We start from the raw sequence: 16,424 nt of genomic DNA, 5'->3' as shown, positions 1-16,424 counted from the left end.
TTGAGGTTCGCGGCGTTCCGCCCACGCGGCGCCTCCGCCTGTCCCTGCAGGGCCTGCGCAGTGAGGGCTACGGGAGGGGGAAAGGGCATCCCCCTCGCAGCCCCGTGCGTGGTCTACATTCGGGACTCGGCGAGTCCGTGTGGAGCGAGAGCGCCCGAGGCGCGTGCTGCGTGGAAGCCGCGGAGCCGAGGAGAGGCGGGGAGCGGCGGGCGCAGGCGGGCCCTCGGCGGCCTCCCACCTGCTGCGGGCCCGCACCGCCGGGAAGGGGCCGCCGCGCGTGCCCGCCCGCCCCGCCCGCCCCGCCCGCCCCTCCCGCCCCGCCCCTGCTCGCCGCGGCCCCGCCCCCCGGAGTTCCCGGAGCGGCCCCGCGCCCAGGCCGCGCGGGGGGCTGCTCGGCTGGAGGCGGGGAGCAGCCGGGCGCCAGAAGGGGAGCCGCGTGTGGGCTGGCGCTGCGCGGCCAGGCTCCCTCCGCCGCGCCTCTTCCAAAGATGGTCAGAGGGTCCGGAGGCGCCCCCGCCCCCGCCCCCGCTCGCCGCTAGCCCGTCGGCCAGCACCGCGACCCGGAGCGCCGCCGGAGGTGGGTGCCCGCGCCCCGGGGTCGGGGGGCGAGCGGGGCCGCGGGGGGCAGCGAGGCCGCGCCGCCCCAGCCCGCCCGCCGCAGACGCGCGGGGACAATGGCCGCGGGGGCCCGCGGGGGCCTCCCGCACCTGTGCGGCGCCCCGGGGCGGGGGACGCGGGCGCCCGGGGCGGGGCGCTCTCCCGGCGGGAAGGCGGGCCCGGGCCCAGGCGCTGGGCGCGCGGAAGCCCCTGCGGCGGCCGCGGGGGGGTTGGGGGGGCCCCGGGGGGCCTGGGGAGGCGCTGGGGGCGCTCAGGGAGGCTGGGGGGGGCGCGGGGAGGCTCGGGAGGGCTCGGGCCGCCGCCCCCGCGCGGTCCTTTCGCTCCTTTCTCGGGCCGAGCGGGACAGGGCTCCCCTTTCCCGAGATTTCCTCCCTCCGGTGATCTTGGCCGTCCCCCTCTCGGCGGCTCCGCGCGGCTCGCAGGGCAGGAGCTAGCGGAGAGGTGGAGCTGGGGCCGGGCCGCGGGGGCAAGCCGGGCTCCGTGGGGCGACCCCCGCGCGGGGCTGGCCGAGCGTGGGCTCCGGCTCCGGGCCGCCAGCTCCGGGCCGGCTGCGGACGCTGGGTGAACGGGCCGCAAACCAGGATTTCTTCAAAAGATCGCTGAAAAACCCGGGGCCTCGTTTCAGGCTCCAAGCTGCCCCGGATTTGAATTGACCATCCCGTAAATTACAAATGAGTCTGCCCACGTTTTGCGTTTGTTCCTTAGAATGCAGCGCTTGGGCTGCTTTTGGAGTCTCTTCGATGCTGACCCCTCACCCTCAGGATTGGCATAGTTAGCATTGGTTATTTGTGGTCATCTGCGAAATTGAAAACACGTTTATTTCATGTTTGTTACAGCCATGGCTCTAAAAGGACAAGAAGATTATATTTACCTTTTCAAGGATACAGCGCATCCAGTGGATTTTCTGGATGCATTCAGAACATTTTACTTGGATGGATTATTTACTGATATTACCCTTCAGTGCCCTTCAGGCATAATCTTCCATTGCCACCGAGCTGTTCTAGCTGCTTGCAGCAATTATTTTAAGGCAATGTTCACAGCTGACATGAAAGAGAAATTTAAAAATAAAATAAAAATCTCGGGCATCCACCATGATATTTTGGAAGGCCTTGTGAATTATGCATACACTTCCCAAATTGAGATAACTAAAAGAAATGTTCAAAGCCTGCTTGAAGCAGCAGATCTGCTACAGTTCCTCTCAGTAAAGAAAGCTTGTGAGCAGTTTTTGGTAAGGCACTTGGATATTGATAATTGTATTGGAATGCACTCCTTTGCAGAATTTCACGTGTGTCCAGAACTAGAGAAGGAATCTCGAAGAATTCTGTGTTCAAGGTTTAAGGAAGTATGGCAACAAGAAGAATTTCTGGAAATCAGCCTTGAAAAGTTTCTCTTTATATTGTCCAGAAAGAATCTCAGTGTTTGGAAGGAAGAAGCTATCATAGAGCCTGTTATTAAGTGGACTGCTCACGATGTAGAAAATCGAATTGAATGCCTGTATAACCTACTAAGCTATGTAAACATAGATATAGATCCAGTCTACTTAAAAACAGCTTTAGGTCTTCAGAGAAGCTGCTTACTAACCGAAAATAAGATACGATCTCTAATATACAATGCTCTGAATCCCCTTCATAAAGAGATTTCCCAGAGGTCCACAGCCACAATGTATATCATTGGAGGCTACTACTGGCATCCTTTATCGGAGGTCCACATATGGGATCCTCTGACAAATGTTTGGATTCAGGGAGCGGAAATACCAGACTATACCAGGGAGAGCTATGGTGTTACATGTTTGGGCCCCAACATTTACGTAACTGGGGGTTACAGGACAGATAATATAGAAGCTCTTGACACAGTGTGGATCTATAACAGTGAAAGTGATGAATGGATGGAAGGTTTGCCGATGCTCAATGCCAGGTACTACCACTGTGCAGTCACCTTGGGTGGCTGTGTCTATGCTCTAGGCGGTTACAGAAAAGGGGCTCCTGCAGAAGAGGCTGAGTTCTATGATCCATTAAAAGAGAAATGGATTCCTATTGCAAACATGATTAAAGGTAAGTACGATTATATTTATTCTGTATTTCTTAGGTGTTTGAGGTTAGGCCATTGGTCTAAATTCTCTTGCAAAGAACTTTCAAAACAATGTATCATTTTGGAATGCTATCTCCCTATTATAATAGAGTATACAAATAATAGTGGACAGAGTGTTCTGAGTGAAAGCATAGTACAGCAGTCCCCAACTTGTCTGAGGTTACATGATTAGAGTATGCACCTCAGACTACAAGATATTGTTTATATAAGAAAACAGTATAATTCATTCTACTTACTCCACAACCTGTTTCAAGCCTAGATCTTGCCTCAGGTCTTAAGAATTTATTTTTTTTAATTTTTTAAAAAGATTTTTACTTATTTATTCATGACAGACACACAGAGAGGGAGAGAGAGAGAAGCAGAGACACAGGCAGAGGGAGAAGCAGGCTCCACGCAGGGAGCCCGACGTGGGACTCGATCCTGGGTCTCCAGGATCAGGCCCTGGGCTGAAGGCGGCGCTAAACTGCTGAGCCACCTGGCTGCCCAAGTCTTAAGAATTTATATTTAAAAATCAAAGGTTAAGCAAAAAGAGAAAGTTGGGTGGTTTTATTAGTTCATATTTATATATGCATTTTTGCTTGCTCTTGAACCCTGTTCAATTCTGCTTTTAAATATTGAGCTCTTTCCCTCTCATTATCTGATCATCGCTCTTTTAAAAGGTCTTTCATTAAAACTTTGAAAGGTTCGGTCCCTATAGAGTGTAGCGAATTACATTCTCTCAAAGACTAGAGACAGGTAGCCCCTGCTTTTTGTGATTCAAATCTCGTTTCATAGGGTAAAAAAGATAGGGTCAGATCCCATCTCCTCCCTCATGAGGTCCACACAGCCGGCACACTATTGGGTTTCAACGTCTGTCTGATAAACACCGTATTTTCTGCTGTGCTCCGGTACTAGCCTTGCTCTCTTTCCCTCCACTGGCAAAAAAGTTAAGCTGGAATGTTAATTACATTTATTCATTTGTGCTGGGAGTTGCACAAAAACAACTGGTAGGTTGTTACTAAATTTGTGTCATTTTATCCCAAATGTTCCTTCCCAGGCCTTTCTGTTTCTTTTTTAACTAGTGAGGGTGTGGGAATCTGACCTGGTCTGGGAATCTGACCCAGTGTGATTGTGGGATGACAAGCAGGAAGCCTGAGAGGCAGAATGATCTTGTGATCAGACACATTGCTACTGAAGCCAAACTGCTTGGGTCCAAATCCTGCCTCTCCTTTTACTTGCTGGTGTGCTCAGGCAAATTGCTTAATCTCCCTGTGCCCCGGTTTTATGGTCTGTACAATGGGGCTGATGACATTATGTAGCTCATGGTTTGAGAGGATTAAATGAATTTATGCATGTGAGGTGTATAGAGTAAGCACTCAGTGAGTGTAAGGTGTTATTGTCATGGGTATTATTGTCATTATTCATTGTTCATTATTGCCATAATGAGAGTTATAAAGGAACATGTCAGGGGCACCTGGGTGGCTCAGTCGGTTAGGCCTCTGCCTTTGGTTCAAGTCATGATCCCCAGGTCCTGGGATCAAGCCCCACATCCCACCTGCTGCTCAGCACGGAGCCTGCTTTTCCCCCTCTCCCTCTGCTCATGTTCTTTCTTTCTCTCTCAAATAAATGAATAAAAATCTTTTTTTTTTGAATAAAAATCTTTTAAAAAATAAAAGGACCTGTCAACTTTGACAGAGCAAAAATATCTTCCACATGAAGTCATGCTCTCTCTCCTGAGTGCCCAAAGATTTAGTCGTAGTTGCTCAAGAAGAGAAGGGGACTTAAAGTCCACTGCTGCTGCTGCTCTGGTTTTGGACTCTACTGAACTTGACAGCCAATTCCTGGTCTCCTCCCCAGGATGGTCTTCAGAGTCCTCCTGACCCCTGTCCTGGTAAATAAACGAGGGTTCAAATACTGTAGCAGCTGTTGTCAACCTGGATACATATCATCCTCTCTTTCTTAATGATGGGATAACAGCCTGGTCTCATAGTTAAGAGTATATTTCCATCAGGATGAGTTTATGACTTTATTGCAATTTCTAAAAATCCTATTTGAAACATGCTTGCCGAAAAGAAATGCTTCCCTGGTGGGTCCACTGTTAAAGCCATATGTGTTCTTGCCTTTTCCTTGAGTGGAATGGGAGACCCTCATACACCCAGGTACCTCTCCGCCCACATATATCAGCTGGATCTGAAATTCCAACATTTTACTTCAACTTTCACCTTGAAGTTTGATTCCTGATTATAACAAATCCTCCCTGGGAAGGGTAACACTGCGTCACTTCTACCCAGCTTTGGCCTGTACTGGTTTTGAGCTTTAAGTTTCTCATTTTTTTGTTGCGAGGGTAACGTTACTGTTCCTGGTTTGTTTTATTTTGTAGTCATGAAGTGAACTAGAAGCTTCCCGTGGTAATCGGAACTTAAATTGGGTAGAGTCAAATTTCAAATTCATTTCCTTTTTTGGTTTAGGGATATACAGAGGAGAAATAAATCCTTGGCTGTTTAGGAGCTCCCGACTTTTTTTTTTCCTTCCTCATCACAACTGCCTGGCTTATAAACTCACATTTCTGTTGGGATAAAAATGCACAAGGAGGTTGAACTGCACCCAGCAGGTATCCGTGGTAAACAAGAGGTGATTGAAAGACTAAACCAACGTGTGTTCAACTAAAATGACCCTCATCTTACTTCCAATCTTCTTTCCCTGCCGACCTCATTTCTTCCTCCCCACTTTCCTAGAGTATCAGCACTTCCAAGCTTAGGACCTCACAGTCAGTTTTGTTTGTTCCTGACAAGGTCAATCATCAAGCTTATTTGTTTACCTGTATCTCCTGCCTCCCTGCCCTTCCCCGCATACCCAAAGCCCCTTCTAAATCAGGCCCTCAGTACTTCTTATCTGAGCCAGTACCTGGATCTTTCTCTTTTTGTCCTTCTGCTTTTGTAGTCTCTCCCTTCCTCTGTTTACAAATATTTTTTTAAATACTTTATTTATTTATTCATAAGAGACAGAGAGAGAGAAATGCAGAGACACAGGCAGAGGGAGAAGCTGGCTCCATGCAGGGAGCCTGATGTGGGACCGATCCCAGATCTCCAGGATCAGGCCCTGGGCTGAAGGCGGTGCTAAACCACTGAGCTGCCTGAACTGCCCTATTTACAAATCTTTAAAGTCCCACTGAATGAAGTCTTCTTTTCTTAGGTGGGTGCCAGGATCCTTTGCGATGTGCCTTCACCTGGCCACGTCAGCTTTAATTCCCATAGGACAACTCCAGGTGTGCCACCTGCCCTTGCATGTGCTGGCCCTGAATTGGGTGACTCGACATTGCCCACTGAGCCTTTGCACTTGCCTTTCCCTCTGCTTAGGAGGGCTTCCTCTCACCTCCACCTGCCAAAGTCCCACCTACTGAGATGCAGGTCAAATTCTGCTGCCTCCGGCCATGATTTACCTGCTCACAGCAATGTCCCCTTGCTCTGTATCCTGTGTTCTAATTATTTGTGTCCGTGTCTCACCCTCTTTTAAAATACTGCAAGGAGCCGTTTTTTATTTTTTAAGATTTTATTTATTCATGAGAGACACAGAGAGAAAGGCAGAGACACAGGCAGAGGGAGAAGCAGGCTTCATGCAAGGAGCCTGATGTGGGACTCGATCCCAGGTCTCCAGGATCACACCCTGGACTGAAGGCGTCGCTAAACCACTGAGCCACACAGGCGTCCCGCGAGGAGCCTTTCTGCTTCATTCTTCTATCCCTCATAGCACCTAGCTACCTAGCACAGGGTCTTGCATCCACTATCTATAATAACAGAAACAATAATAAACTTAGCTCAATATTCATTGTAAAACACAATGATAGATCAATCTGAAGACGTCATTTTAATCAACACACAGGCGTGGGAAACGCGACCGCTTGCGTCTTACATGAAGTTATCTACGTTATCGGTGGCCACTGCGGCTACAGAGGAAGCTGCACCTACGACAAGGTCCAGAGCTACAACTCAGATATCAATGAGTGGAGCCTCATCACCTCCAGTCCACATCCAGGTAATAAAATACTGTTTCAAATAGTACATGTTGTAATACAGTTAAGCAGTGTAAGAGACAGCTAAACATGACTCAGAAATAGAAAATGCTAGATTTATAGCAGACTACCCAGGGGTGTCATTAGAAGGCTCAAAATATTCATATGCCCATCTAACAATAATCATAGGCTATCCTGATTAGATCCCATCTACAAACACTTTCCCTGATGTCTTTACGGGACACGTTTTAAGCCTGTGTGGTTAAAAGGGTAGTTTCTTGTTACATTTTTTCACCTAGATTCTTTTGTTGTGTTTCTCATTCCTCTGTTGTGTGCTTTCTTTCATTTAGATGGGTTTTATGAAACAGTTCTTACAGGCAATTAAATCGCACTAGCCTGTCCAACAGTCGGGAGGAGAGCCCACTGACTGAGTTCCACTGGAGATGGAGTCTTCTTTTAGAAGCGTGTTCCTTCTGGGTTTCAAGAACAATTAAGCACTCACTCCTGTGATGTGCAGAACCCTATGTTAGCCCTACTTTAACAACCATGAAGGGGACATGTGGTCTGCCCACAAGGAATGGCTGGCCTTCTGCCTTCTATGCCTCTGTTTGACTTGTCTCTTTGTGAAGAACTCCAGGGGAAGTATGAGCTGTAGCCTGTTACAGCGATGATGTATGTTTAAGATTTTTGATTAGGAAAGATACATATCACCATATATCTATATCTACATATCTATATAGAGAGAGATATAGAGATACACTACTTCGAATCATTTTCCATATAAATAAGGCTTCTTTCTTTTTTTTTTTTTTTTTTTAATTTTTTTTTTTGTTTTATTTATTTATGATAGGCACACAGTGAGAGAGAGAGAGGCAGAGACATAGGCAGAGGGAGAAGCAGGCTCCATACACCGGGAGCCCGACGTGGGATTCGATCCCGGGTCTCCAGGATCGTGCCCTGGGCCAAAGGCAGGCGCCAAACCGCTGCGCCACCCAGGGATCCCAATAAGGCTTCTTTCTATGTGAGTCACTGGCGAGCAAATTGAGACTCAGGAGCTTGAACCGTCTGAGAGTGATAGTAACAATTAACCTTCTTGAGAACTTTCTATAGGTCAGGTACTGACCAAGCACTCCACATGTAATATTACCTTAAGTTCGCTCTTCAATCATGTGAATAAGTATTGTTTACCCCACTTTACATATTTAGAAATGGAGGCAAGAAAGGATAAGGCCACATAGTTTGGAAGTGGTGGATCAGGATTCATTTCCCCAGTCGGATTGTATAATCTGTGCTGTGGCCACTAAGCAACCTGCCTCTCCTTCAGGGAATGGGCTGTCCTGCTGTTGACCAGTGCAGCTATATCCACCTGTGCCACACACATTTCATCTGGCAGTTCAGGGGAAGCACACTGCACCTGGTGCTGCGTCTCCCTATGCCCTGGACTTTGCATAACTAGAGACTTCAGCCACAGGCTGTCCTGGCTCTAATCAGGCTGTCCTGGCTCTAGACATCGTGGAACAGATAGCCTTCTATCTCCTGGTAGCCCGGATGTATTATCCCAGACTCTCCGCCACTTTTTGTTATGACCAATGAAGTTATAATAATAGAAAGTAATAGGGATCCCTGGGTGGCTTAGCAGTTTAGCGCCTGCCTTTGGGCGAGGGCGTGATCCTGGAGACCCGGGACTGAGTCCCACGTCAGGCTCCCAGCATGGAGCCTGCTTCTTCCTCTGCCTGTGTCTCTGCCTCTCTCTCTGTCTCTCTCTCTCTCTGTTGTCTCTCATGAATAAATAAAACCTTTAAAAAATAATAGTAATAATAACAGCTTATATTGAATGATAGCTAACATTTATTTAGTAAATATGAGCCAGACGCTAACTATTCCAGTAATTTTCTGTGTCTTAATCTATTTAAGCCTCATAGCAATCCTGTGAGCTAGGTACTACTGTTATCTCCTGTTGCAGGTCACCGAGGCACAGAGACAGTAAATAAATTGCCCAAGGTCAGCTAGTTAGTGCTTGTTAAGAGGTGAGGTTCAAATCTAGGTAATCTGGGGGATCCCTGGATGGCTCAGTAGTTTAGCGCTGCCTTTAGCCCAGGACGTGATCCTGGAGTCCTGGGATCGAGTCCCGTATCAGGCTCCCTGCATGGAACCTGCTTCTCCTCTGTCTGTGTCTCTGCCTCTCTCTCTGTGTGTCTGTCTGTCTGTCTCTTTCTCTGTGTCTCTCATGAATAAATAAATCTAAAAAAAACAACAACAACAACAACAAACACAAATCTAGGTAATCTGGCTGGGAGGCCATGTTTTCCACAACTGCACTGTTCTCTCCTTTGATCCTCATTAGCCTTATCAGTTAGATATTATTTTAGCATCTTTACAAAGAAAATCCAATATCTGAAAAGCCAGATTAACAAATTAGAGGGCAGTAATTTATATTATAAATTTATATATATATTTCATATAAGAGTTCCTTTAAAAATGAACATCTTATAACATATTTAAATTGCATTAACTGTTAACTGCTTAAAAGGGGGTCTAAAAGGCAATGAAAAATAACAACAAAAGGCAATGAGTTGTAAGCCAAAGCATGAAAATCTGTGGCCAACTGAAAAATCAATCAGATATAAATATTAAAGTATAAATCAATGGGAACATATAATTCTGTTTGTCAAGTTTTGCTCCTCTTTGGACTTTTTCCTGATATAATGTAAGAAACAAAGGTTGGAAATTGGCACCCTACATGGCCTGTTCTTTTTGGCTTTCAGTGTTTAAAATATTTTTATATTTTTTATATATATATTTGTATATATATATTATATATATATATTTAAATATATAAAATATTTTTTTTAAAAAAAGAAATATTTTTAACTGGTTTTAAAATTCAGGAGATTTCAAATAAAAATCATGATTTCTGGCCTTAGGAAAATTATAAGCAACCTTGGACCACATTCTTTTCTGGCAGCAATCCCTGGAGCCCATAGTTTCCTTGTAGATGGTACTCATATGCGCCATTTCACTAGTCTCTCCCATTCTTAACACACCATAGACCCAGGGGCCTGTGCTGTTGCTTCTCTTACCCCTATCCTGCTGAATGAGTCTACATTTCTTAGCTGGGTGCCAGGATCCTTTGCGACGTGGCTTCACCTTACCATGTTAACTACTTAGCCAGCTAGCCTGTTAGCTCCTTAGCCCTTGAAGGCATTTGGATCTGCATCTTCTAAACTGTAGCAAGGTGTGCTTCTCTTGCACTTTAGGAGCACCTCCTGAGGAATGTAAAGTGCCAGTCTTGAGTCTGCCTTACAAATATATAGCTTACACTACAAAGAAATCATGACTACTGTTATTTTTAAAAGGTAATATAAATGTTATCTTTTTTCCTTAATACCTTTAACTATGGTAGTTTTGTATAGTTTAAAAAACAGAGGACTCTAATTCTATTAAACTCTAATTCTAATAAATTCTAATAAATTCAACATTTATTGAGACCTTACCCTGGGAAAGATACCATTCTAGTTATTTTTTAAGACACAAAGATGATTAAGAGCTAGTCTCTACTGCTATAGGAACTCAGTATCTAGTAGCAAATGTACATACATAACAGGAATAAAGACAGTCATACAAATTAGTACTTTTGGGGCGCCTGGTTGGCTCCATCAGTTAAGCGTCTGCCTTAAGTCATGCATCAGCTCAGGTCATGACTACCGTTATTTTTAAAAGGTAATATAAATGTTATCTTTTTTCCTTAATGCCTTTAACTTTAGCTGAGCAGGGAGCCTGCTTCTTCCTCTCCCTCTGCCCCTCCCCCTGCTTGCTCTCTCTCTCTCTCTCTCTCTCAAATAAAAAAAAATTTGTTTAGATCTTAAAAAAACACCACATAAATGCTATTGAAACTGAGGGTAGAAAGTGCTTGAGTCTAATTTAAGGGAAATCTGGAAATCTTAGAAGGCTTCCAGGAGTATGTTGTTTGATTTAGGCCTTAAAGAATGAACACAATTAAGGTATTTTTTTGAAGAAAGATTTTCTGGCAAAAAAGCCAATTATGGGAGGCAGAAAGGCAAGTTCCAGGTTTATTCCCAGTACTTGAGGGTGGATGTGTATGAGATGTGAGAGAGTAGAATGAGAGATTGGATAGGAAAGTTCATTTGAGGATCATTTCATGCAGGGCTTTGAATGGCAGTCAGGAGAATTTTAAAAATGGAGAACTACCAAAGGTTTTAGAGTCTTTTAGAATAGATCAGGAGAAAGACAACAGGGAAATCTGTTAAAACTGTTGTAACACACCGGTAAGAGATGCTGAAAGCCTGAAGCGCAGTAGTAGGTGAAAACAGGTTGATGTGAAGAATATTATGAATTCAACATGAGGAGAGTTGAAGGATGAGCTGGTGGGAAGGGAAGAGAGGAGCTCAGTTGAAGCTCAGTTTTTTAGTCAACCGTGGAGGACTAGTTGGATCACTCACAAGAGCTGTCCAGCAAGCAATGGGAAATGTGGGTCTGCATCTCAGGGGGAAAAGTGCAGCCAGATTTAGAGATCTGGGTGTCATTTGCTTGGAGGTAATGACCGTGGGTGTGGAGATGGTTGAGGTGCCTTGGGAGGGTAGGACTAAGAGTACAGCCATGGACAGAGTCTGGGGAAACAGCACTAGTTAAGGAATGAGCAGGGAAGGAAGATTGAGCAAAGAACAAGGAAGAGGTAATAAAGCGGAAAAACCTTTGGAGAGTTGCGTCAAGTGGGGAGAGAGTTCTCTGGCTCCGCCATTTATTCATGGCTAATCTTGGGCAGCAGCTTAATCTTGGATCTTACTTTCTAGTATAGTATAGAAGTTAGGTTAGATAAGCTTTACAGGTCTTCCAGTAAGAATAATCTTAGGAGAAAATTCTAAACCATTTCAAGGGACATTGAATACCTGAAAATATTATGGTTGTCTCTGAATCCCTGCATGGCTTTATTCAGATCAGTCATGGAACACTGAGTGCAGACTGCTGTGTATTTATAGTGAATATTTGTGTGTAAACTTTTTGAGCCATGCCAGATGGTACCATTCTCATACTTTGTTTGAAATTGTTCATTCCTTCATTTGTCCGAGAGAGGTTTGCTGAGTGTTTCCCACCTGTGATGTACAGCACTAGGAGCTCAGTAAACAAGGCACAGTCACTAAAGCTCAGTAGCTTTGTAGAGTGGCCAACAGGAAAAAGGCAGTCAGAGCTGTGGAAGAAAATGTTTCCATCAACAATAACAGAAGGTTATATTGTATTTGAGTAAGAGGAAAAAAATAATCAGGAATCACCTTATTTTAAACATTTTTCCTGCTATAGAAAGATTGAGATACTTTTCTTAATATAAGAACCACAAATTGAGGATTTTTTGTAAAGTTTTTGAGAAAAGCGTAGTGAACTCGTTGCTGAATCACTAATACCAACTGATAAAATTTTGGAATCATCATTAATATTCACAAACATTTTTTTAAAGATTTTATTTATTTTTATTTTTTTAAGATTTTATTTATTTATTAATGAGAGGCACAGAGAGAGAGGGGCAGAGACACAGGCAGAGGGAGAAGCAGGCTCCATGCAGGGAGCCCAACGTGGGACTCGATCCCAGGTCTCCAGGATCATGCCCTGAACTGAAGGCGGCGCTAAGCCAGTGAACCTCCCAGGCTGCCCTATTCACAACTGTTTGATAGAATGATTCTTATAATTTATATAAACAATGTTTCACAAGTACTTAACTGAATTCTATAAAAATTCTGCGTGTATAATAATTGGAAGCCCATGTAAAATAAGTAGGGTTTTCAGAGGGGAAGAATTCTTAATTTCCTGGATGTCAGGTCCTTGAGAACAATAGTATGTGGACTCAAAACAAAAATGCCCATCTTCTGAGTTTTTCCCTTAGCCTTCAAAACCTATATAGCAAGAACTTTACTGATAGAATGTGCTTGCATTCTTAAAGGAGAGATCACATTTTTCTTTTTTTTTTAAAGATTATTTATTTATTTATTCATGATAGTCACACAGAGAGAGACAGAGAGGTAGAGACACAGGCAGAGGGAGAAGCAGGCCCCACACAGGGAGCCCGACGTGGGATTCAACCCTGGGTCCCCAGGATCGCGCCCCGGGCCAAAGGCAGGCTCCAAACCGCTGCGCCACCAAGGGATCCCCACATTTTTCATTATACATTCTCTCTTTCTAATGGGGAGGGTTTTAAGCCCCCTCCCCCCCCAAAATAATAGGAGTACATATTTGGGTACAGAGGGTACAAGGCCCAATCCATTCATTGATCCAACACATTTTCTTGAGCTCTTACAATGTTCTAGACATTTGCCATTCTCCAGTAAGGATGGAGAATGGGCAAAGGTCCTACACTCTTGGAGGGGAGAGGAACGGTAACCAAGAAATGTCAGATAGTGAGAAGTGCTGTGGAGAATATTTAAACATGTTAGTGTGGTGGGGATGCCTGACTGCCCACTTCAGGTTGGATGGCCAGGGGAGGGCCCTCTGAGGAGATGACTGCAAGATGAGACCTGGGTGACAAGAAGGAGATGGCTGTGCAAAGTCCTGGGAAGAGAAGTTTCTAGGCAGAAGGAACCCCTCAGCCCTGGCAAGCTGAGTCTTCATTTATTAGCATAACATTAGTGCCCCTGTCGGTGCTGCTCTTCCTTCAGGCCTGTAGCTGGAAGTGTTTAATCCTGTGGTTGTTTAATCCTGTAATCCGGTGATTGATATTCCCAGAGGACGAAGTCATAGGCCTGTAGCGGTGCTAGAAATGAGGACGTGGAAGAAACATCTGGGACCAGGGTGAGGCAAGAGAGATCCTCAAGGCACAGAATGGGAGTCCCTCAGAGAAGGAGATCAGCCTTGTGTTTTGCTTGCCTCCCCCTCGGGACAGCCCTGGGGAGGGGGAGGAAGTGAAGTTGCAATTTTAAGATGGATTTTAAGGCTCAATGTCATGGTAGAGGAATCAAAATGCCAAGACTGTTCTATTTCTGCATGCTGCATTGGAAGGGTTATTACATCACCAACCTAAGGTATCTCTTTTGTTTGTTATCCTAATAAAAATTTGCTTTTTTCTTTTTAATAGAATATGGATTGTGTTCAGTTCCATTTGAAAATAAGCTCTATCTAGTTGGTGGACAGACTACAATCACGGAATGCTATGACCCTGAACAAAATGAATGGAGAGAAATAGCACCCATGATGGAAAGGAGGATGGAGTGTGGTGCCGTCATCATGAATGGATGTATTTATGTCACTGGGGGATATTCCTACTCTAAGGGAACGTATCTTCAGAGCATTGAGAAATATGATCCAGATCTTAATAAGTGGGAGATAGTGGGCAATCTTCCAAGTGCCATGCGGTCTCATGGGTGTGTTTGTGTGTATAATGTCTGACTGAATCCATAGAATGATCCAGTAATCACTGTTTCGGGGTGTAGTTTAAAAAAAAGATAATTTGAGGCTTGGAGTCCCTTGCTTATTGTTGTGGCCTGGCACGTAATGGGTGAATCCCCACGCCTAACCCCCACTCTTCCCCTTAACGCAGTGATGATTGATCCAGAAAAATCCTATGTGTATTTACAGTTGAATCAATAGGGTTAACACCCCATAACCTCTGCTTTTCAAAGGTAACATGGAATGTTGGACATTTGGTTAAAAGTGAAATACCTTTGTAGCAAATTTTTCTCCTGGTAGCATCAACACTGGGTGCAGGTCAGAATCATTCTGTGGAAAGAAATGTCTCTTTTGACCCTGTAATGTACTAGTGTATATTAAGGTTCTGTTCAGCTAGTAAGGAATTTGAAATTTAAGGAGGGAATCTTCTCTACCTCTACAAAACAACATTTTAAAACAGCTTTTTTTCACCATTAGATGTATTTAGAATATGGACTTACTTTGTCTTTTTTCTTTGTAGTGTGTATAATTTATTGTTTTTATTTACTGACTGCCAGAGGTATACAAGATACTGTACAAAAGATTATTACTGTTCAGAGTTTACAAATTAAATTTCAAAGAATGGCAAATCTGAAAAACTGCAGAGAAAATAGTTAAATACTTGCTAATGCTAAGAGCTATTTTTAATTTTCAGCTTTGATGTAAATTGCTAGTTTAGGTGTCTTTAGTTCAAGCATGTTAGAAAATCCTCTTTATTCATAAGTATAGATACATATCTGCATACAAAATTGAATTTTAGAGCCAGAAAGCATGTAGAACAGTTGTGACATAGTAGAAAATACATTGATGAGAAGAAATTTGCATTTATTTCCCAGCTGTGCCACTAACCAGATTTTTGTAACTTGAATCACTTAACGTCTCCTCGATTAGAGCTTCATGACCTATGCACTTTGGGTCATCGATGTGCCTACATGTGGGTCTCCATCACCCCTGGGGGAGCCAGAGGTAGCTTGGATGACTGGTGCTTCTGGGCAGAAACACCTTTGTCCACTTTCCCCAGTGTGCCTGCAGTATTACTTTGTGTGTGTGCCAAAACTTAAGAAAAGTTGGGAAGCATTGTTTGTTAGCTGAACTTTTAGTGATCTGTTAGACCATCTATCCACACTCTTCATTTTTTAAGAAATAGTAATTATTTTTAACTTTAAATATGGAAGTTGAAAACTACCTAATACTTCTGATTTTTTTTTTTTAGAAAGAAACTGTTTAATGCATTCATTTCATATGGCATTTTATTAGATACAGCCCTTTGGGAATGCAAAATGGTACTACACAGAAGGAACCCCCCCAAATGACCATATCTTTGCCCCACAAATCCTACTAGATTTGTAACCTAGAGAATAATATAAAAACAAAACAAAGGTAAATGCATGAGGATGTTTATGTTTGCATTATTTATAATAGCAAAAAAATTGGAAATAGTCTACACGTCAAAGAAGAAAGTGGACTAATGAAATAGTGAAGTACTATCCTGCCATTAAAATAATTATTTGGAAGATTGTAAAATCATGGACGTGTCTGTGATATGGTAAGTAAAATAAGCACAATATAAAGGAGTATGTGCACTATGATTGTGATTTTGTAAAATCTTCTTGCATGTGGAAGGTAATATGCAAAGCTGAAATCCATTGTGTTAGTGTAGGGGGATGTGGAATGATCTTTAATTTATTTAAATGTTTTTCTTTAATATTTGTGTTTTCAATAAAAATAAGTAAATCACTATATGTGTGGTGATACTTCAATTTGCCCTGAGTCAAAGGTTAGTCAGAATTAGTGAAACCACTTAGTTATAAACTATTTCAATCTATTATTGAATTGCAGGCTATTTCATTGCTTTCTAGAACACTTAGCAATTAATGCTGGGACAGTTATGTGATGCCCAGTAGTGTTTTAGAGATCTGTTTTATGGAATAGATGAAAACAATTGGAATCACCTTCCTTTGCTTCTAGCTTATCTAGGTCCTATAAAATCCTGACTCGAGTCCAACCTCTGGGAATTCTTTCCTGACTGCTTAGCCACAGTAAAACTCCCATTGTCACATTTAAAGGATATGTCATTATATATGTGTAGTATATATAATTTTGAGTTCATAAATCATATCTTAGTTTTTTTCAAGGCTTAACTATTTTTTTAAAGATTTTATGTATTCATGAAAGTCAGAGAGAGGGAAGCAGACACTTAATCAACTGAGCCACCCAGGCACCCCAAGGCCTAACATCTCATTTCTATATTCAGTATACTTTTTTTTTTTTAGGGTTTTACTTATTTGAGAGAGAGAGAGAA

The 16,424-nt window shown here is 43.6% G+C and overlaps 1 protein-coding gene across 2 annotated transcripts; it reads left to right on the top strand.

The window, feature by feature from the left end:
* Nucleotides 1-352: 352 nt before the first annotated feature.
* Nucleotides 353-15,864, top strand: KLHL23 (kelch like family member 23). Of its 2 annotated transcripts, XM_055307935.1 has the most exons (4): nt 353-577; nt 1,455-2,669; nt 6,565-6,717; nt 13,773-15,864. In XM_055307935.1, exons 2-4 carry the CDS (start codon nt 1,457-1,459, stop codon nt 14,081-14,083), a joined length of 1,677 nt encoding a protein of 558 aa, XP_055163910.1. In that variant the 5' UTR covers nt 353-577; nt 1,455-1,456; the 3' UTR covers nt 14,084-15,864. The 2 variants fall into 2 exon arrangements, with proteins under 2 accessions (XP_055163910.1, XP_055163912.1); XM_055307937.1 differs by lacking the exon at nt 6,565-6,717.
* The last annotated feature ends 560 nt before the right edge of the window (nt 15,865-16,424 follow it).

Source organism: Nyctereutes procyonoides, unplaced genomic scaffold (assembly GCF_905146905.1).
Source record: "Nyctereutes procyonoides isolate TBG_1078 unplaced genomic scaffold, NYPRO_anot_genome, whole genome shotgun sequence".
NCBI classification, from domain to species: Eukaryota; Metazoa; Chordata; class Mammalia; order Carnivora; family Canidae; genus Nyctereutes; species Nyctereutes procyonoides.
Note: the sequence above shows the minus strand (reverse complement) of the source record. Positions and strands in the feature narration are given on the sequence as shown.

Coding starts and splice junctions, on each gene's coding strand:
- KLHL23 (XM_055307935.1), top strand. CDS start 1,457: ATGGCTCTAAAAGGACAAGAAGATTATATTTACCTTTTCAAGGATACA. Junction 2,670..6,564: donor TATTGCAAACATGATTAAAG/GTAAGTACGATT, acceptor ATCAACACACAG/GCGTGGGAAACGCGACCGCT. Junction 6,718..13,772: donor CACCTCCAGTCCACATCCAG/GTAATAAAATAC, acceptor TCTTTTTAATAG/AATATGGATTGTGTTCAGTT.